This window comes from Pithys albifrons, chromosome 3 (assembly GCF_047495875.1).
Source record: "Pithys albifrons albifrons isolate INPA30051 chromosome 3, PitAlb_v1, whole genome shotgun sequence".
Taxonomy (NCBI): Eukaryota; Metazoa; Chordata; class Aves; order Passeriformes; family Thamnophilidae; genus Pithys; species Pithys albifrons.
Genome location: NC_092460.1, coordinates 66,103,805 through 66,126,018, shown reverse-complemented (window position 1 = coordinate 66,126,018; position 22,214 = coordinate 66,103,805). Strand labels below are relative to the sequence as shown.

Sequence of the window (22,214 nt, the reverse complement as noted above, 5' to 3'; positions counted from 1 at the left end):
TCCTTTTGGGTTCCTTCCAACTCAGAATATTCGGTTGTTTTATGATAAAATACTGCAGGTAGTTGAGCCCAGGGTATGCACACAGGTGAAGCTGCAGAGCACCTGCTGTGCCACCCAGTCTGCAGAGTAGCAGTGTTTGTGGGGAAGGGCAGTGCAGCCTTGGGCAGCTCACAGACGTGGCTCCTGCACACCAATAAAACACAGGCAGAACAGCAAAGTAGAGCTTAGTGTTCCCTGTTAAACAGCTGCATGTGGTCTTTGGGTTTCCACTGCAGCTATGAGCCTTGCTCTTGATTCCTGCCTGTCATTACTCTTTGTTCAAACTTGCCTGCAGGAAGGCTGCATCCCCTTTTCATTTAATAGAATTTGAATGTCACTTATACTAAGAAGTTTCTGGTACTGACGGATCTCTCCACTTCGATAGATACTAGCTTATGAAATATAAGTTCCCTGAGTAAAATTTATGATTACTGTCATGAGGGTTTCTTATCAATGTGCTTTTCCCTACAACAAAGCAGGAATGTCAAGAAAACAACAAAATTCTTTCTCCTGTATTTCTGCAGAATTGTACGGATCACTGTGTGGCACATGGAGTCACAGCTGTGGCAGGCAGGTCTGGCAGAAGGTCCCATTAAGCCACATGTGCCCCAGTTGCATTTCAGTATTCTTGTTCCTCTGTCCTTTTCCCTTGAGGTTCCTGACAATCTGTGAGACACAACTGATCACAGCTTTATGTCATACTAACAAAGATGCAGTCTAAGGCTTCAGAAAGGATACATCAACACAGTGCAAGGCCCCAGAGGCTTGCTTTGAATTTATTATTGTTTTTGATTTTGTGTCTGGGAGCAGTTCATGAGATGAACCTGTTTGATAGCCAAGGAGCAGCAAACTGCTTGGAGATGAGACCTAGCAAATGCTGGCCACCTATGCCTCTGATCAGCATCTGGCAAGGACCATTTCATCTACATGTTGGCTGCTGAATAGACAGCTGCCAGGAAAGGGTAGGTAGGACATGTTGGAGGTGGGGGGGTGGGGGGGTGGTGGAAATTACAGTGAGGAACAAAAATCTGAAATTAAGTACTTAATGGCCCATCCATTCACCTGAGTTGGGTGCCCCTGAAGCACAGCCACCCGTCTTTCCTGTGACATGTGCCAGATCCACCTCAGAAAATAATTTAGCTTGCAAGCATTAAACAATGAAATATCTACAATTAGAATCTGAATTTATATTAAAAAGGGTGTCATGATAGTTAATGTAAAGTGAGTATCTCCAGTTAAGGCAGCTGGGCCACATCTGCTCCAGATATTTTCTGTGGCATTGTAAGTAAAAGACACAGGTGGGGTCTTGTTGCAGTGAATTCTCCTTTTCTTTTTACAACTTGGAATATTGAGGAAGTCAGCTCTCATAACTCTACAAGCTCATTACTTGCCCTTCAAGTAAAACTTTTTAATTAAACTTGTCCTGAATTATCAAGCGCAAGAAAATAATTATGCATGTTGCTGACATGGCATGTGCTGTATGAGTGACAAACAGAAGTGTTGCAGCACCACAAGTCAGAAAATACCCTCCTCTCTTCCTAAGCAAGCACAGACATCATATTTTACCTATTTTCAGCCTCTCTTTACCCAAGATTAGTCTCTTGGAGGAAAGAAATATTGTCCTTGAATACTGATTATTAAAGGTAATTGGTAAGGGAAGTTATTATTTAAAGAATTCCAATTTAATCTCAGAGTGACTGATCACAAGATGTCTACTGGTAGAGAAGTGGAAAAAGAAAGTCATAGATACCAGTTTGGTAAGTCCTGGACTGTACAAAATTTGTTGCTAATTTTAAAAAGCTCCTTAATTTGCACACAGCCTTAGCAAAATGACAGTGTTAAAACAAGGATCAATAATGTGATAGCTGGGGCAGAACTACTTAAAAACCCTGGGTTTGTTCCCTTTCAGTTCAGTAAAATGTATTTTGCATAGGAATTAAATCATTTTTGTGCCACATGAGGACAAGACTGAGCATTGGTAATACTCACCACCTGAAGGTAGTAGTTCAGTTCCTTCCTCCTGTATTTTTGTGTAGGCAGAATTTTCTCCTACTGGTGAAGTTAACTAGCTAAGGATCTCAGGAACTGGGATGCTGGGTGAAAAAGACAAGATATTTGACTTGGCCTGCTGCAGGACATTCCACTTGAAACAGATTTCTGTTTGCCTTGAAATCCTGGCTCTAACAGGAGGTGAGCATGTTTGGCAAAATTCGGGCAGCTTCTCAGCTGTCCGTCACTAGACCTTGAGCTTTATGGTCTACAGGGATAACAATGTCATCCTGAAAATCCATCATCACACAAATAGCTAGATTTAAACCACTGCTGGAATTTTTACAATGTTCCTCAGTTGCTGAGAATCTGTATTTGGCCAACAGACAAGTCCAGGCAGTTATCCACTGCTTGTTTGGACAAGTGAGTTGTCATGGAAAATCAGCGTTGCACTCCCTCTGCCCTAGTGTATCTTTAAACACTGTCTGCAACACTTACGTTCTCTGGCCAATCCGTTCACTACTCAATACATAGTTTCAAAATTTCACCATGGGCAAAGGAAAACCTGAGAATTAGAAAAGGCAGGCAGACTAAAAACCAACCGGTTCTGGTTGAAGTGTAGCAACTAGCAAGTACCCACGAAAGTAACATATTCAAAATACCCTGCATTTAGAAGACACTCAAAATTACAGAATGGGCGATGAGAAGAACATCGGATGACAGCATCCGATTCTCTCTGGCTGTAGTGTCTCCTTCTCGCTAGGAGGGCACAAGGACCCTGCGATCCCACACGGGATCCGAGGGCGGGTCCCTCTCGTCGCTCCTGCCCCGGGCGCGCCCCGCCCGGCAACATGGCGGCGCGGGGCGCGGCGGGGCCGCGGTAGGGGCCGCGGGTGCGGGCAGGGCCCGGGGGGACCCCGGGTTGCGCCCGCCGCGGGTCAGGCAGAGCAGCGGGTGCGGCTGGCGGTGCGTGCGGATCCATCGCAGCTCGTTCGGGGGCCGGGGGGCGCCGTGCGCTCGCGTTTGTCTCTCGTGCGGCCTGTGGGCCGGGGCGGCGCTGCCGCGGGAGGCGCGGGCCGGGCCAGGCGGGTGAGGGGCGCGGGGCGGGCGCTGCTCCTCCTGCGCGCCGCGGCCCCGCCGCGTTCGGTCCCCGGTGAGTCAGGGCCGGCCCGGCCCGCCTGCTCGCCCCCCGCGGCGGCTCGATGGCGGCGCTCGGGTCATGCTTGGGCATGTCGGGACGGGACGGGCCCGCACTGGGCCAAGCCCTGACTTGCCTCCGCCTGACAGCGTATATAGGGCCCGGCCCGGGCACCGCTGGAGCTGGCGCGGGCCGGACGGGACACCGCGCTGAGTGCGCCCCGCGGAGCCCTGGCTGCCGCCATCCCGCGCTGTGTCGCTGTGAGCCACTGCTGAGCTGGTCTCCCCTCATTGCAGGCAAATGTGCAGCACCAAGATGTCCTCCCTCACGGATACCTGCGCTGTCACCGGTTCGGAGCAAGAGGCGCTGGTCAGTAGCTCTGTTGCACGCGCGAGTATTTTCATTCTATTTACAGATCTTTTAGCAGCTAATTTAAAAGGATCACTTTTCGCCGGGAGCTGTGGTTGCAGAGAAGCCAGGCAATCCAGTGAAAGTGATCCCTCTTTGATCCTGTAATTGTGAAGCAAATCTTACTCATGGTCGACAGTTTAAGGTGATGGTTTAGGTCTGGACTGTTTCCTGAAGATTTGCGATGGGTTTTACTTTCTCTTAATTAAAAGGATGTTATAATCTGATTTGATCGTGGTAAGTATTTCATGGTGGAAATTGTTAATAGATCATGACTGAAGAGTTGTAGAAAATCTCCCATGTGCAACCATACTGTTTGTGAAATAATCTGAAGGTTTTCGACTTTCTCCTCTATTGGAATTCTTACGCAAGTTGTAAGAGTCTTCATTTGTGTTTATGGCTTTGCCTGTCCAGGCTTTCTATGATACAGTGATGGTTCTGCTGCCCGGGTTTTGTGCATAAGCCTGACAATGGAAGCTTGTTATACCTGAAATACGAGTTAAAAACAGTACATGTGCGATGGTGTTTGAACGGGATTGCCGTGTGTTAGAAAGGTAAAGCTTAAAAGTGTAGACTGACAGTTTAACCTCAAAAAAGCAAAATAGGAGAACAACAAAAACTGTTCAAAGTCGATTTTTTTGTTTATTTCTTCCTTTTTTTAAGTCATCATATTGTGATGCTGGTGTCTGCCGACAGATCTGTGAGGCCAAAGAATTCATACTTGGAGGAGTCAGAAAGAGAGGGCCGGGGAGTAAAAGTGGGCTTAGTTGTGGATTCAGAGATCTGAAACTCTGCCTTTCTACACGGAGCTGTCAGTAGTACTTTTAAGTTACTGTTTGCTGCCTTTATGAAACTGTAATATGTTCTGCATGTTCTAAATAATTCAGCCCTTAAGAAGGGGGGAACAGACATCTAACATTTTCCATAAACTTGGTTATTGTTTTCATTACGTGTAGTTCTTGCAGTTAATCACTTGTTAATGCACTAAAACATAGTGTTGGTTTAAGCAGATACTTGAAATGAAATGCAGGGAAGTTCCCCTCCCCTGCCCTTCCCTTAAGCATTTATTCCTGGTCTCAGGATATTTTATTCGCACTTCCCTGTATATTTTTTTTTGCATTCAGTGTTTGGTTTTGTACATTCTGGTTTGTAGACTGTATCAGGATAGCTAAATATCAGCCTGTTCCTGTAATGCTTATACCATTGTTAAAGAGGTGGCACTAGAATATACTGCACTGTGACCCATCGGTGGTTCTGTAGGTGCTTCCTTTGCAGTTGGGGCAGCCCCTGCAGCTTGTACTCATCTCCTGCACTGGTGCTGGCACAGCTGTGTGGAACAGTGCAGTGAGCTGGATCAGGACACTGCTGTGGAAATTGTCACAGCCTGGCTGCAGATAAAAGCACTGGCACAGTGGATGGGTGGGAGGCCATTGCCGAGGTAGGAGTGAGTGAAGTATGATGGAAAGGACAGGATGTTCTTGTCCCAGTTAAGAAAAGTCTGCAGAGGTGAAGCAGCCCAGTTGGCAGATGTAAAACCAAAACCTCCGAAACTGTCACAGAAGGAGACTAAGAAAGAAGTGAACCAGTGGTTTGCTTCATGACTTGCACTCTGGACCTGACAGTCACAAGATCCTTTGCCTTCCTCCTTCCCCTTTGGGAGCCATTGTAATGGTTAAAGGAGTAATGCTGAATTCCCCAGGACCCAGGCCAGTACTTGGAACTAATAATGTGGTAGTTCTCGTTAGGGAATCTCTGCTTACTGGTGTGTTGAGGTTTAACCACAGCCAGCTAATGAGTAGCACGGAGCTGCTTGCTCCCCACCCTACGTCCCTGTGGTGGGATGGGGAGAGAATCAAAAAGAAAAAGGTAAAACCTGTGGGTTGAAATAAGAACAGTTTAATAATTGAAATAAAGTATAATAATAATAAAGAAAGAGGAGAGTAGTAAAATCCAAGAAAAACAAACAAATCACAATACAACTGTTCACCACCCACTGAGCAATGTCCAGCCAGTCCCCAGGCATCAGTTGGCCCCTCCCAGCCAGCTCCCCACAGTTTATACGCTGGGTATGGAATTCTCTATGGAGTGGAGTATCCCTTTTCCTGGTTTGGGTCAGCTGTCCTGGCCATGCTCCCTCACAGCTTCGTGTGCACCTTCTTTCTCACTGGCAGTGCATGGGACACTTAGAAATCCCTGATTAGTGTAGTTACTTAGCAACAACAAAAACATCAACCTGTTGTCAACATTATTCTACTAAAGAAAGAAACAGCTACTAACTGTCCCAGGTGAAAGTTGGAGACAATGAAAGGATAGGTTTGAGCTCAGATGTACGATATGTGAGAAGTTTAGTATGATTTTGTTCATGTTACTTGCTTTTAAGTTTTAACTTTGCAAAATGAAAAGCTTGAATATGGGTAGGTTATAATGTAGTTGTATATTTTCATGTCAGATTAGTACAGAAGGAGGAAGTCAACCTGTATAAATTAGGTTTCTTTTGTGAATAATTGGTGCATGTCTCTGCTTCCCCACACAGGTTAAACCAAAGCCACTGTTGTTGAAGTTGTTAAAGTCAGCTGGTGCAGAAAAGGACACTTTTACTATGAAGGAGGTGAGAACTTGTAATCACTAAAGGTAGATTACAGTGAGTACAGATAGATTGTTTTGTTTTGGGTGAATGGGAGGCAGTGTAGTTCATAGCTTATCTAGAAATTATTGAGACAAGATATTGTGTTTATTCTCCTGCTGGCTTGTAACTGGGTATTGAGTTTCTCAAATATCTGAACAAAAATTTCTGGTGATCAGTAGAATAGCAGCATTTTGGGGAATGATAGGTAAAAATCTGTCAGCTCAGAGGGAATGTTAGGTATTCAAAGTTTGAAGAGCAAATTTCAGTGTATTGAATGTGCTTTCTCTCTTTAAACAACAACCTGGGTATTTAATAATGTCTGTGTGTTTTAATTTATTTTACAGGTAATATTCTATCTTGGACAATATATTCTGTCTAAAAAATTATATGATGAGAAACAGCAGCATATTGTACACTGTGCAAATGATCTCCTGGGGGATTTATTTGGAGTAACAAGCTTTTCAATAAAAGAACACAGGTAAAATGGGATTCTTTTCTGAGAGTCTGGTTGGGAAAGAATGAAGAACATAATGCGTATGGCCATTTTAAACTCTCTGCATCTTCAAAGATGGTAAGCTTTCTTTTATGATTACATGTAGCTAACTTGCAACATCTCTTTCTTTATTCCCATTTAAGGAGACTGTATTCAATGATTTTCAGAAATCTGATAACAATCAATCAACAAGGTAAGCTAGTTTGGGAGGACATTTTATTTTTATAAACAGCACTAGGGCAAATATAACTTGTATAATGCATCTTGCAAGTAGCAATCAAATTAACAGCAATCTCTCCATTATTAGCTATTTAGCTTTACCCACTAGTGTCCAAAGCAGTCATAAATAGGGAATCAAAGCAAACACAGTTTCTTCTGGAAGAGAGAAAAAAATTCTGAACAGCATTTGGATAATTCTGTTGACTAGAAGCAGAACACACAATCAGAGCTGAACAAAATGAGTATGAAATTGAAACCTTCATCATTTGCTTGTATTGTTACGAATAAATCTCTCAACAACATAAAAACTTTTAATATGACAAATTAGCTTCTTGAACTTGTGCTGCCAATGAAGTAAGGGCAAATGCTCTTCATTTTTTTTCTGTTAAAATTCTATTTTAATTTTCAAAACTGAATGTGGAGTACATTTAGAACTGGTCATCCTCAGCTACACTAAGTCCTGTTTTGAAGGTCTGTATCCTTTCGAAAAGTAGCTTTGTGGTAATTCTGTGGACAGTGACTCCTTGAATGAAAAATTGTTATATACAGTCATCTGTCTTGCAGTATAAAAATGCTCTTGCTGTGATTTTTGCCTAATACAGAGTGTGCATCAGAAGTTAAACAACGGAAGCCATTTTGTAAATTGGCTTCTAAATCCATATTAAGACACCCTTTCTGTCTGAATCTTCCTAAAGGGAAATTCAGCTGCTGAAGATGGGAAACGTGGTATCTTTATTGTCCCTATTGTTATACTTGCAAATTAAAATTTCTCTCTCAACTTTAAGAGTCTTTTATGAAATCAGATTGTGTCTGGTAGTAAGCATGTATCATCAACAAAAGCTAATTTTTCTTCTATTTAATATTAGTCTTTTTAGTTCAGTTTTCCTGTAAGATGATAGCTCGTAAAAAGCACTTTGGAGAGGAAGAAGTGTATTGCATTTCCTGCCTACATTGTTTCATATCTGGACAATCATGCACGGCCTTCATTTGAAGCCGTTTTTGATAAAATTCTGAGCTGCTTTGCAGTTGACATTTCTTCTTTCTCCCCACATTCCCACTTCAGTAATGTTACAGGGAAGGTCCTGCACACACTTGAAAAGCAAAGGAGCAGTTTTTTTCCATTGTTCCAAAGTGTCTGGATTTTAAGTTCTATTTAGAATTTACCTTTTGAGCCTGAAATGAACTTTTTCTGCTATGTTGTATTATGGGGTTTGGTTTGGTTTGGTTTCAGACTCTACGCTTGGTGACACACCTGAGGATGATGCCAGATCTCAGCTGGAAGACGAAAATGTTCTTAAGGTGACGCTTTCATTATATTTTAATAAATGTTCTAAGTTCTAAATTCTATTTAGTTTTGCATGATAGTGTCAATAGTTTAGATCTACTTACTTGTACTTAGTTTTACTTCCTATTCATGCTCACACTTACTCACTATTTCTGTTAATCAGGAATCTATGCAAGAGTTAGAAGAGAAGCAGACTACATCAAACGTGACTTTCCGACCAACTACATCTTCTAGGAGGACACACAGTGAATCTGGTATGTGCAGATTTGTGATGCAGAGCTTTCAGTAGCATGGCCACATAGGGGAAAAAGTACACTCTGTTGTGCCTTGATGACTTGAAAGATGACAAGGACTATTCATATTTCTCTGCTTATCTGAAACAAAATGCTCAGTCTAAAAGAACAACATGATTCCTTGCATTGCTTCAGGGTCATGTTACAGTTTGGATCTCTGGGACTATTACTAAGTTGGTAGATTAACTTGCTTCACAGATCTATTAAACTTCTTCACATCAGAAGGACTTTATCTGATGTGTTATCTTCATGATGAGAACACTTTTTTTAATAGAGTGATGTGGTCAAATTAATTTCAGTTCCATCTGTTGACAGCCACAAAGTGTTTTTTGTTCTCTAAACCCAGTTTTCATTGGATTTCAATTGGAGGCAGGCGTTAAAGGTCTGGTAACAGCAAAGGATGATTTTGGATTTGTTTAGGTACCTGACTGTTCATTAAGCACTTACTAAAACAACTGGTGATTTAAGCATCATATTTGCCTCCTCTTTATCTTTGCTGGGGTTATTCAATAATCACTGGCAAATACATTTTCGAAATACGAAATTTTTTTTATATATTTGTTTGTCCCATCACTTCTCTTACCTCATGACTTTGTGGTTGTAATTATCTGGACATTGATAACCTTCTGTTGCTGCATAGAAATTTGTTTTCTTCAGTTGTTCAGGAACATTTTTGAGTTCCTCAGCTTTTGAGTAGTATTCTTTGTGTTCCTTGTAGGCCACTGTTACGTTAGTCAGCCCAAAAACTGCTGCGTTGCTGAGCAATTTGCACTGAATTAAAAGAATGTTTTAATGTTGTAACTAAAACTGGTGAAAGGATGAAAAGTCTTGGTTAAACATCACAACCTGTAATATTTAGGCATGACCCAGAGCACATAAGCTCCTGTGTTGTGCTTACTTATTGGAGGTTTGATTATTAACTCTTGTCTTTGCATCCATTTATTAGTTTGTTACAGCTTTAAAACTTCTTTTAATAGTTTTGTATACACTTTTTTTCCAATTTATAGGAAATCTTCTTTTAAACCACTATTATTGTTAAATTGGCGTGGTATCGGCTCCTTTGGAGCCACTTATATATAGTGTATAGAACCCTTGTGGTGATACAGTATCAGTACGGCATGGAGCCATGAGGACAACGATGGACAGGAGCAACCCTTGGGCCTGGGGGCTCCAAATTTGGTGGGGCTCTCAGGGCGAAAAAAAGAAAAGAGAGGGGCTGAGCCAAGAAGCACCAAGGGAAAGTAAGAGAAGTCTCAAAGTATGTACAAGTGTTTTGTTCTTTTCTTTTATGATGAAAGATTCAAGACTTGGAGACTCATGGATTGTCACAGTGTATTTTTGCAAGGCAAGGGAGAGGCTGGGCAGTAGAGGGTGGGTGCAGAAGGCACCTGTGTTGGAGCAGCAGGCTCATACTAAGGCGTGTTAAACCAAGTTTTTGGGGATCCTGGGGGATTTTCACTCCACTGCACTTACATACTGACTTTTTAAACACCTTTATTAATAAAATTGTTTCTTACCAAACACTCTGAAAGTCAGTGGAGCTGAATTTTGGCTTACCTACCCCTGAAATGCTGTACCCCTACTCATTATGCTGCTGCTGGTGGTTGTTTCAAAACGTGATGTATTTAAAAAGCATCGTCTTTTTGCCTTCAAACCAAGCATACTTAATAGGCACAGCTTAAAGCAATACTTTCAGAGTTCAATTTTTATATAGTATGTCTTGAAGATTTTTTTGCTAGTGTGTGGTGAAAGTTCTAACAATTTGTTGCAAAAATCTTGTTGAATAAATACATATAGTGCAACTATTCACTAATAAATTTGTCGAGGTCTCTGAAACTTGAACCTGAACTTACCTCACTTAGCTGAGGTCTTTTGTATGCACATGACCTAGGAGCTAGTTGCTCTGTCTCCCTACAAATTCTGGGATGGACTTAAAAGCTCTCTGAAAGTGCCCTTCTGTCTACTGACTATAGAGGGAGCAAGAACAATTAAGATCCTAATTATATCTCTTTAAATTAGGTGAGTTATAACATGTGATGTGTGGAGTAGGAATTCTTCCAAATTTGTGATTATTTCCTGCATGTGAAGACATTCACAAGCAGTACTGATGGGACAAGTGGGGAAAGCCAGCCCCTGAAATACTGATTTTGGGAATATTTCACACTTTACGTGTTTATCAATGTTATTGTGTCTTTTTAAATAAGTTCTGGTGCCTTTCCTTCCCCCCCACCCCCAAAAAAAACCCACCTAAATTATTTTATTAGATTTCTTAATAACTAAATTATATTTTAAGCTTCTGTTAAGACTGTTGAAAACTGCACATTCTGTAGATATTTTTGGAGTAATAAAAATTCTTGAATATGTCCAGAAGAAAATTCTTCAGATGATCTGCATAATGACAGAAGAAAGAGACACAAGTCAGACAGCATTTCGTTGACGTTTGATGAAGGGCTTTCATGGTGTGTACTCAGTGGTCTGTGCTGTGAAGAAAGCAGTAGCAGTGATTCAGCAGATTCTCTTTCCATTCCTGTAAGTCAAACTATAAATACAAAATATCTTTGTGGTGCAACTTTTGCAGGTGCTACAAGTGCAAATATGCATTTGAAAACATTGTGATCCTAATTAAAAGCAGCAGTGCCTTCTGTGATGTCTGAGGAAAGAAAAGAGGCGGAAAGAAAAGTTTGTGGGTGGGTGACGTAGAGTTTTTCATAGATCTGCTCACAAAGCTGAGGTGATTTTTTTAAAATACTAGCATTGAATATTCTTTAAAAACCGAGTTCCTTATTGCTTGGCACAGGAAAGCAGTCACAGACATTCTGTAAGTCAGAATTAGTTGGTAGTTCTAGGACAGCGTTGGTAACTGTACCCTGTAGTATGTATGCTAATGATACACTGCATTCATTTTCCAAGCCTCTACTGTTTCATGTTGTTGTTCTCAACAAACACCAAGGGAAATTATCTGTGGTTAGATTAAGTCATGTAGAGCTAAACTAACAGTATTGCTAGTCACATACTGTGTTCTGAATTGACAAAACTAATATCATTATCTTCAGTCTTCCTATTTTATAATTGTTTAGCCACAATCTCAACATTAACAGAGTTGACAAGAAAGGAATTTAATGACATGCAGCCAAAAGACAGCATCTTCTTGCATCTGTTCTTTCACTTTTTAGGAGAGCCTTTGTGAAATAGTAACTGCCGTCTTCAAGCTTTCTAGAAGTTGACTACAGTCTCTTATTACAGTGACAAGAAAAGGCTTTCAGATCTAGATTTATTTTTACCTACCTATAATTTGTTTATCTCATAAAAGATACACTGTTCTAACAGCCACTGGTCTTTTTTTTCCCCTCAGCTAATTAAAGTGAGTAGTACAGTTTTATCTTAAGAGCTGTTTTAATAGTAGTGGTTATGTATATGGACTGGTGAGGCTGAATGTATACTTTCTCTTTTTTTTTTTCAGGATCTTGATGTTAGTTCATTAAGTGAAAACTCTGATTGGCTTGACCACAGCTCTGTTTCAGACCAGTTCAGTGTAGAGTTTGAAGTTGAGTCTATTTATTCAGAAGATTATAGCCATAATGAAGAAGGGCAGGAGCTCACAGATGAAGATGATGAGGTACCTACTTATTTCGTTTGAGGGTTTTTTTGACCTTGAGGTAGTAGTGAGAGGGAAAAGGAAACTTGCAGGAATACTTCGTGTTGCGATTCCAACAAGAACTCTTCAGGTTTATTTTAGACATGCATGTACTGTGTCACAATCTGCACCCTGTTGTTCATTAAATCAAATTACGTGGCAGTGCAGTTGGGTCACCGTTATACACCCACCAGGCAGTAACTGAAAGGGTGCTGAGGCTTTCTGCAGGCTCTGAAACAGGCTTTGTAGGACAGTGTGTGTAGTTAACTTCACTCAGCAGCTGTTGGAGTCAATAGCAGCATGCATACTTGAGTCTTTCTGCATTTTTAATTATAGAAGTATATGTTGAAATTTGACATCTCTAGATATTGAATGAAAACTTACCTTCTGCAAAGGGATACTTCCGAGTCATTTCCCTCTGTGAATATGTGTGTGTTTCATAGAGATTCTAAACCACAGTTTTAAAGAGTTTTATTAGCAGGCAAGAAGGCAATAAAATTGTGGTTACCATAATTTTCAAGAGATCTAGGTATCTGGAATGTCAGGAAGGAAGTGTTTGGGTTTTTTCTGGGTGGGTTTTCTGTTACATTAGAGAGGTTAATCAGCTGATGGCAAGATTGGGTACTGGGTACCAGAGGCAAAATTCACCAACGACATACATGATTGTGGTACTTGAGAGGCCAACTGGGACCAACTGTACTGATGCACATGGAGTTGTGCTGCAGAGCTACACCCTGAGATAAGACAGTAATTTGGAGGAAGACAGGACTGGGGTGTGCCCCTGCTCCCCACAGAAATTCAAAGGGGCTTCTGGAGGTCATCTTACCCACCTGCCTTGGCACAGGTAGAGCTGATTGCCCAGGTCCATTTTCACATGTCTTTTAAATTTCTCCAAGGATGGAGGCTTTCATTGATGCTCGGGGCAGCTGTGCCAGTGCTCAGTCACCCACAGTGAGAAGTGTCTGCTGACATTCAGAGGGAACCTCCTGTGTTTTTGATTTGTGCCAGTTGCCTCTTGTCCTGTCACTGCACACCACTGAAAACAGCCTGTCTCCCTGTTGTTTATACACTCCTTTCAGGTATTTATACACATTGAAAAGACACCTCCTTGCCCTGAGCCTTCTCTAGGCTCCTTCAGAGCCCCACTAATATGTTAATAATCTTAGTGGCCCATCAGTGGAGACTCTCCAGGTTGAAAATATTTTTGGTTTTTAACTGAATGCCAGAAAACTGTTACATCTTTTTTTTCCCCTAATTTTAAACCAGGTTTATCAGCTGACTATTTACCAGGATGAAGATAGTGATGCTGATTCATTTGATGAAGATCCAGAGATTTCTCTAGCTGTGAGTTAAAACTTGCCAAGTGAAGCATCATAAATTGGGTGAACTAACAGAGTAGATCAAGAAATATGGATGAATTCTAATGCTACCAGTGATTTTTTTAATAATTAAATTGACTTTTTCTTCTATACTTGAAGGTTCCAATACAATATTTTAATTATTGAACATGTGATTATTAAGGAACCTTGATTTTTTTTATAACTATTAACATTCCTAATCCAAACCTGCACTGTCTTACAGTTTCATTGACTTAATGGAAGGAAATTATTTGAAGCCTAAATCTGTCTTCCTGCACAAAATTAAAAAAAAAAATCTTAGTCATGTAAATTTAAAAACTTTTCCTATTAATCAGAGTATGTGGTTTTACTGTCTGTCCTGAATGGAAGTATCTGTAACACACAGATGTGAAGGCAAGCCTTTTTTCAGAACAGTACTGTAAAATTAAGAGAGGCTTTTTCTAAATTCTGTGAGACTTTTTGAAGTGTGGGAAGAAATTTAGGGTCTTGAGACAAAGTATAGTTGTATGTGAAAAAAGCACACACTAGAACTAAAATGCAGTGTATCTCCTTATGTATATTTGCTTTTCACAGTTGAATCTTAAAGCTGTTGTCTGGAACTGTCTGAAGTGTTCCAATCCCTGGATAGTCTGTTGGACTAGGGGACATTATTCTATTTGTGAAAGACAGAGCTTCTGAAACCATAGCCATGCCTATGTGTGGAAAAAGAGGCCTGTACATTATTTTTAGGATTTAGAATTGGTCTTTTAATCTCTTGGTGTTACTGATGTTATTCAGGACTCATCTAAATGAGTTTTGGGTTGTTTTTTTGTGTTGATTCCTCCTAGGCTTGCATTATTTCTAAGAAGGGTCTTTTTCCTTAAAAATGAAATATATTTTTAACAAGGCAGTGGCGTATCTTCGGTGCAGTGTCTGGAGTAATCTCTGAGATGGTGATGCGGGCGGGTTTTTTCTTCCCTCATTTTTTATCCCCTTTTTTTTTTGCCTTCTGTTTTTTTATTGGCCGATGTTTTCTCTTATACTGCTGTGTCAGAGTGCCCTCACCCGGTTGCCGAGCATGCCGCAGGTGAAAGGTCCCTTCAGTCTTTAATAGTTCCCACTACAGAAGTCATTGGCAAAAAGAAGGGGAATGGTGACCATTTTATCAGACATTTGTTGTGAGGTTCTCTGAAGTTTTTTGTGGTCTGGCTTCTGCAATTTTGCATAAGAAATAATGAATTGTTATTGTTCTATTCACAAACCTACTGCAAAAAGAAAGAAAATCAGTTGTTTTAAAGTAAGTATATTAATCTAGAACTTTAAAATGGGGCTAAACACAATGTAATTTTAAAATCATAAACACATTAATAGCTCAACATAATTATTATTTTGACAGTAGTGAATTGTTTACAGTCTCTGAATGCTTCACTTGTAAGTGTTCAAGTAGCTTAACCTGTTCCAACCTTTAATTCACTAAAGGATTATTGGAAGTGCCCCAAATGTAGCAAAATGAATCCTCCGCTTCCGCGGCACTGCCACAGATGCTGGGCCCTACGCGAGGATTGGCTTCCAGACGAAAAGAGTGAGAAACTGGAAAACAGCAAATCAGAAGGATCCTTTCCTGCAGAGTCTGAAGAAGGTTTTGATGTTCCTGACTGCAAGAAGACAAAAATGACTGAAGATAAAGAACCAGCTGTGGATGAGAATGAGGAGAAAACAGTACAGATTTCTGAGTCCCAGGAAAGTGAAGATTATTCCCAGCCGTCAACATCAAGCAACATGTTTTGTAGCAGTCAGGAGAACTATAAGGAACCTGAGAAGAGAGAAATGCATGACAAAGAGGAAAGCATGGAATCCAGTCTGCCTATTACCATCACAGAGCCCTGTGTCATATGTCAGAGCAGACCTAAAAATGGCTGCATAGTACATGGCAAAACAGGACACCTCATGTCATGTTTCACGTGCGCAAAAAAGCTTAAGAAGAGGAACAAACCCTGCCCGGTGTGCAGGCAGCCCATACAAATGATTGTACTAACTTATTTTGGTTAGGTAGATGTTGACTGGAAAGCCACGAAAGAAACTATTTTTGTATGCTAATTGAGAAATTAGTATTTTGGGTCTCTCTATGTTCAGTATGAAAAATCATTGCTGACATAAATGTTCTGGAGTTAAAAGGTTCACACAATAGTCATAAATCAACTTGGAGATTTTGAGTCGCTCTTCGGAGAAATAACCAAGTCCTGTAAATCACCTGCCTCTCCAAGTGTTTAATGTTCCATGCAAGTTAGTGACAATTATTTTACTAGATTAAATACACACATTAAAAACCCAGATTGCATGATTGTGAGAGGAGAGACGTTGAAGTGTTTATTCCTGTGAGTTCCTCCTCTTAAGATTCTCCAGATCTGGATTCTCCAGATTCCAGTATTTGTTGCCTGGTGAAGACACCAGGCTCAATCACACCCCTCTGAATAAGTCAATAAAATTAATAAATAGAATCTTGTCTTAAATTTCTCCAAGTAACCAAATAGTGGGAGAGAGCTTATCAGGCAGTAGGGAAAATTGTGATAGAAAATAATTTAAGGCATTGGAAACAGGAAAGGGTATTTTATGTCTTATTTTTTTAGTGTGCATTGTAAACTTCAGGGTTGTATGTCCCTCCCGAGAAGTCATTGATCCAAGTTCAGTCATAGAGTTCTATCTTAAATGTCTTGAGGATATGACATTTTAAATGCTCTGTGAGTTTGGAGGTCTGTACTATCCTGATTATTACTAATTTGGCAGCATGAGAGCAGACTTGAACAGGCAAGATAAACGAAGGAGGAGATGCTGTATATTGTCACATTGGGCAGTATTGGGGGACAATTGTTTTCTTCTTATGCACTTGTTTTTGACTTCAGTACATCACTCACTGGAATAATAATGGTAAGCAAAAGGCCACCTTCATCTGCAGAAACAAATAAGCTGTGCACATAGACATTCTTTGAGTTCAGTAGTCTTTCCAAGTCAAACTGTTCTTATCTGTGTCACAAGAATTCTGAAAATCTGTTACAGGATGTTTGGCAAACTCAAAATTGGTCTCATTGCATCTGTCCTTAACTGCTTTTAGCTCTTGTTTCCTCGCTGTACTTTGTCAAAAACTTTGTGAAACTTACCAGTTCTGTTCTCAAGGAGTCTGCTGACTGACTCGGTCCTGTGGGGTGTTCAGAGTAGGGAGTGTTAGTATGTGAGCTCTGGTATCTTCTGGTAGGATACACTAAAGATCACTCAGTTCTTTTTCAGATGGAGAGTTTCTGTCCCAATGAGTGGTATTTATTCCTTTAGAAAACTAGATTACAAGAGGAGTTGTATGATTTTAGCACCTTTTATTTTTACAGGTAGTTGCTGATATCTGCTGAATAGGGAATGGCAAATAAGCAGTCAGGAGAGTGTCAAGATGGACATGTAGCCTAAATGCAGAAATTGCCTTGTGTTACCATCCTGCAGGCCAAGGTTCAACAGCTTTCCTAACACCACTAGTGTAAGATTGCTGATTCTGGTGCAAAGACTGCTATCATTACCTCCAGGGCTGCAAATGCCTGGAAAGACCTAGGAAAAAGATACAAGAGACTTGGTAAATCCTTGTTTGTGACTTGCCTGAAATACCTTCATAGGTAAAGACTGAATTACTGGGACCAGTCATGTTTTGTTAGTACATTAGAGCAATTTTTAAAAAACATGCTGCTAAAGGATATGTTGTATCTTAAGTTCTAGCACAATTAATTCAAATTAATCAAAATATAAATTCCAGGTGTATACGTTTCTTCAAATTCTTACTTGCAAGTTTCTTGCCTGTTGCAATTCGTAAAGCAATAGCAGGTTGCTGGAAGTACCTGAAAGTTTTTTGATCATCAGAAATCCTTCATGGGTTTTATGGGATTTGATAGTCCTTCAGCCGGAGAGAGAAGACCTTTGCGCAGATACTTAATTTTTTCAAGTAGGGATGCTAATAGAGGGCTACCTGCCTTAATTTATACTTCCTATTAACTTTTTCCTAATTTTTGATGTTTCAAATTTGGATGCAGTGAGGCTTTTAGAGGCTCTTCTTTGCATGTACAGATGAGACCCAAATAGTGGCCATGTTGTAGTCTGGGCTCTGCAGCTGAGAACTGTAGATGTTGTATATGCAGAAGCATCAATAACATGGAGACTACTTAAAAAGCTTCATCTATAGAAAGCTTTGTCCATTACATTGTCTCCCATGTCTTACACTTTTTGAGCAGTCACTACTATGGCTGTGTAACTGCTGTGCTGGGGGAGCAGCTGCCCTTACCCAGTTCTGCTGGATCAAATTGTACCATCCCACTCTTGTTACTCTCTTCCAGTCAATCCCCTTAAGTGATCATACTGAAAAAAATATTTCATCTCACAGGCATCTGTGGCCAGAGTGGTGATCCTTCTGTTCACAATCACTCACCTTTGGTTTTATTCTTCTAAAGCAATTTCCCAGTAACACTTTCTGACAGAAGAAAAACTGAATTTCCCTTTTATGGTTTAAAATTTTACTTCCCCTCGGATGCTTTTTGTTGCGAAGAATAGCCGTGGAAATACTCTCCCGTCCATGCAATGGTGAGGAAATGGGGAATTTTGATTTCTGCAAATCACTGTGTCAAATCTTTTGTTTCACATTAGATTTTCTGGCTTAGTATTATTCTTAATGACTTGTAGTACAACTAGAGTTTGCTTGGTTTGAGCGCATGCCTTACGAACTGGGGAGTGGTGAGTATTACTCTCTCGTGGTTCCTGTCAGGGGCATGGGCAGGTGAGTGCCTGCCTGGGGCCCAGGGGGTGCGTAGGTCACACAGAGACCCCAGCACTGTGGTCCTGACCCCACACTGGAGCTTCTGGCTCTGCCTCCACCCCATCATCTGGCCTGGCTGCACTCGGTGCTTGGGCACAAGCAGTGACAACACTGTTCCAGACAGTAAATATATCTGGTCTTGGGCAGAGGCACAAAAGTCAGTGAAATTTTGGTACGAAAGTTGACAGTTTACTTGGTATTTGAGATCCTTATTTAATATTGCACACATTTTAATATTTTAATTTATTGCCATTTGTAAATATTCTTGTGCTCACAGTTAATGTTTTGAGCTCTAATTTATTGAATTAGTCTGCTGGTATGTGTGTAGTCATATAAATATGTATGTATGTATGGCCAGACTTTGTCAATGAAGATTTGGGAAGGGCTTTCCCCACCTGGGTGTGCCCTTCCAGCCTGCGCAGAACTGGCCCCACCCTTTAACTCCTAAGGTCCATTTGCCACGGCCGAGCGAGCTTGGACAATGACAGTGAAGTCCTCGGAACTGTCACAGCACCTGGTACTAACCGGGGCTGACAGGATCGGATGGCAGGGAGGCATTGAACTGCCAGGGGACGGTCCCTACTGAGACTCGAACTCAGGTCCTTGGGATTCAGAGTCCAGAGTGCTCTCCTTTATACCACGGGACCGCCCACAGAAGTCATATAAGACAATGTGAAAAGGCTCCTCAGTAGAAAGAAGCTTCCTTATATACAAGGCGCATTCTTTTTATTCTTTTTCTACTTTTAATTAAGTCTTTTACTACATACAATTACACCCTGATTTTTCTTGCCATACAAAGTACAAAATTGACTTTACTTTTGGATGTTTGTGACAAGGGGAGGCAATGGATACCATGACTTTACCATCCTCCTTCCCCCAGTAAATCAGTTGCATTCTCTCAATGGAAATGTACAGTAAGGCTTCTGGAAATGGTATTTTCCTCCAAATGTTGGACCACCTCCTCTTTTTAATTCTGCATGTACACACAGTGGATATTAAGTACTGAAAGCCTTTGATCCTGCTGGCAAGTGGCCTTTTCTACTTTTTCTTCAGAGCACATCAGTCAAATCTGTTCATGACACTGATTATGGTAATATTTCTGCAGTGTGTTTTCTTTCAGTATCTTTTCCACAATGAGGTATTCTCTTCTGATTTCCTCACAGTTTGCAAACACATTTTTAAGGACTTCTTTGTATCTTTCTATTTCCACTTGCTGGTTGTTTGAAAGTTCTGCAGTATCATAATTTTTGGGAATGCTCACTTGCTTTTCTTCGTATTCTCTCAGTTTCTCCTTTGACATTAGGATCTCTTTCTTTTGTTCGTTGCAAACTTTAACATACTGGCTTATGTGACTGTCCAAACTAATAACATTGCTCTTCAAAGACTTGATCTCCTTTGCTCAGTTGGCCTACCTAAGGGTGTTATAGGTGACATTGTAGAACTGAGAGGATGGACTGACGGCCGCTACCATGACTGTTCTGCAGTTTCCTCGAAGGGAATCCTTCAGTTTGCTATTTTGATAAACTGTGTTTCTTGTGCTTTGGATCTGCCAAAGCATTAATGACATTTCCCAGAGCAAGCAGGAAGCGGTTAATGTTGGCTCCTTCTACAAAACGAGGCCCCTTGGCACTGGTTGCACTGGCTCATTTGGATCCTGCCAGGTCAATGAGGCAGATTTTGGTGACACGAACATTTTGATTAATACTGGCTGCTTTATCCTGCTGCCATAGGTAGATCTGAAAGAGAGCATGGGACTGGGAAGAGGAGGCATTCACATCTGTAGGATGCTGAGTTCTATTCTTATTTCCATAATCCAACATCTGAAGGATTTTCTCTGCTGATTTAGGCTGGTGTAATGTCAGACCTTGCACTACCACCCCTCGCTGCTCATCCTCTCGGACAGCCAAAGGGCCAGAGCTGACCAGCAGATCCCAAACCTGTTCCATTGTAAATCTCTAAATAGGAGACAGCAATATCACATATTTTATCTTATTTGCTCCATGCGGCTGTAAAGAGCCATCATGGTTAAATACATCACTCCAGGATCTTCAGGAGAGCCCAACAGTGTGTGAGTCTTTCCAGCTCCTGTTGCACAATAGGCAAGCACTGTGCAGTTATAGCCATTTAAGAAGCCATCAATTAGAGTTTTGGAAGTGTGCTCAAAAACTTCCAACTGGGATGCACTTCCATCAAAAATGGCATCGAACACAAAGGTCAGATCTTTCCTTTGTCACTATCCCTATGGGTCAGTCTCTTCCCCTGAAAGAAGCTAACTTCTCCTTCCTTTGGATCAAAGATCCACACATGCTGATCAATGCCATGGACAACCTTGCTAAAGTTGTCCTGTTTTTCCTGCTGGGTCTGTGAATGGACATGTACTGGCACTTTGATGTGGTTACAAACACCTTATTCCTCCATCCCTCCTGGTCCCCAGCTTTGGTCCCCAGCTTTGCTTCCACGACTTTCAGATGGCACAGCTGAATCTTCTAAATACGTGTTGTGGTGCCCTGGCTAATCCCAATCCCCAAAGCACCCATATAAAGATGCTTTGTTAGCAAATCACAAGAAAAATACTTAAAAATTGTAGCATTAAAATACAGAGAAATATTTGGATTATATTCAGATTAAGAAGGGCACATAAATTTTTGTGGCTTTGTTTCCTTCCCTTAAAACAATATCTGCATTACACCTGAACATTTAGAGATGGAGCTGGTGAAACGTGAACATAGTAAGAATATTTTGGTGGTGTTTTCCTTTGGAATTCTTTTGGATCTGGAGTACAGCCAGGGGGCTGGAGCTGACTGGCTCCTTCTGGGTGCTGGTAACATGGTGATGGTCTGGAAGATGCAGGACAGTTGATGAGAGGTTTCAAGTTAATTTGCAATGGGGGCTAACGGCTTTTGCTTTTGGACATGTAACCAAGAAGGCTGTAGGAAAGGCCAGGATCTCCTCTGTACTTGCTAATGCCCATTCCTCAACACAGGTACACCTGTGCTGTCCCACCCCCTCTGCGAGCTCATGTAGGCTGTGCTTTGCTGGAACATCAACCCTCGGCCTGGCAGGGTCTGTCTCTTCCGGGGGATTACCTGCTCAGCTAAGAGGGCTTTTCCAGCCCTCCATACCCGAGTCAAAGGCTTATCTCGGGTTACTTCTTTAAAGGTTGCACAAGCAAAATGCAAAACTGAGGCTTATGGTATCTTTTAACAATGGATTGCACATGAACATGAAATATTCTTGCTTTGAACTCAAGTGTGCACCTTTTTCTTTTCATTTAGCACAGATGCACTGAAAACTTCATGTGAATGCCTCTCTAGTATATCTGTAGCTATATTCTACATGTAAAATTTGTTGATGATACTGAAAAAGGTATTGCCTCCCCTTTTGAGTAAATGTTGCTTTAGCTTAACAGCCTGATTTTCAAGGACAGCCTTGGTCTTGAGCCAAATTGTTGGCGGTCTGTGTGATTACTTAACACCTAAAATACCAATAGCTTTTCTAGACCAGAATCTTTGTTGTCTGACTATACATAGCTGGAATGACTATTAAAAAGAGTAGTTCATAGTGAATTGAAGCAACTATGCAATTTTGCCACTATTCCTAGATGAACATGCTTTCAGGAGCAAGTAGTGGTGTGTACCTTCTGGCTACACAGTGCACATACAACCACAGTCAATAACCATTAAAATACAAGTACCCACTCCAATTGCACAGTGCACAGATCAATTTATGAAAACTTTCATATGTGTTGCATTTATCTTTTGATTTTCAGTTTTTCCTTCTCTAAGGAAACTGAGTACTGTGTTTTATTTAAAAGCTTTAAATAAAGATTTCTTTATATACTCCTTGGTGTTCCTGGTTTTTTTTCCTGTCAATGACTTGATTGTTAAAAGTCCTGGTACTTGGTTTTCATACA

The 22,214-nt window shown here is 40.9% G+C and overlaps 1 protein-coding gene and 1 pseudogene across 3 annotated transcripts; one reads left to right on the top strand and one right to left on the bottom strand.

Moving 5' to 3' along the window:
- Positions 1-2,863: 2,863 nt before the first annotated feature.
- MDM2 (MDM2 proto-oncogene) lies at positions 2,864-22,140 on the top strand. 3 transcript variants are annotated; one of them, XM_071552249.1, is made up of 11 exons: positions 2,864-2,994; positions 3,463-3,535; positions 6,108-6,182; positions 6,545-6,678; positions 6,837-6,886; positions 8,144-8,211; positions 8,361-8,451; positions 10,862-11,019; positions 11,951-12,106; positions 13,391-13,468; positions 14,941-22,140. In XM_071552249.1, exons 2-11 carry the CDS (start codon positions 3,467-3,469, stop codon positions 15,508-15,510), a joined length of 1,449 nt encoding a protein of 482 aa, XP_071408350.1. In that variant the 5' UTR covers positions 2,864-2,994; positions 3,463-3,466; the 3' UTR covers positions 15,511-22,140. The 3 variants fall into 3 exon arrangements, with proteins under 3 accessions (XP_071408350.1, XP_071408349.1, XP_071408351.1); XM_071552248.1 differs by having other exon boundaries at positions 10,859-11,019; XM_071552250.1 differs by lacking the exons at positions 2,864-2,994; positions 3,463-3,535 and adding an exon at positions 3,988-4,128 and having other exon boundaries at positions 10,859-11,019.
- On the bottom strand, positions 18,858-20,701 carry LOC139669584 (kinesin-like protein KIF18A; annotated as a pseudogene).
- Positions 22,141-22,214: the final 74 nt, after the last annotated feature.

Bases quoted from the DNA above. Each gene is read 5' to 3' on its own strand.
- MDM2 (XM_071552248.1), top strand. From the start codon at position 3,467: ATGTGCAGCACCAAGATGTCCTCCCTCACGGATACCTGCGCTGTCACC. The intron at 6,887-8,143 runs GTAAGCTAGTTT...GTTTGGTTTCAG, and splicing joins GATAACAATCAATCAACAAG to ACTCTACGCTTGGTGACACA. The intron at 8,452-10,858 runs GTATGTGCAGAT...GAATATGTCCAG, and splicing joins GAGGACACACAGTGAATCTG to AAGAAAATTCTTCAGATGAT.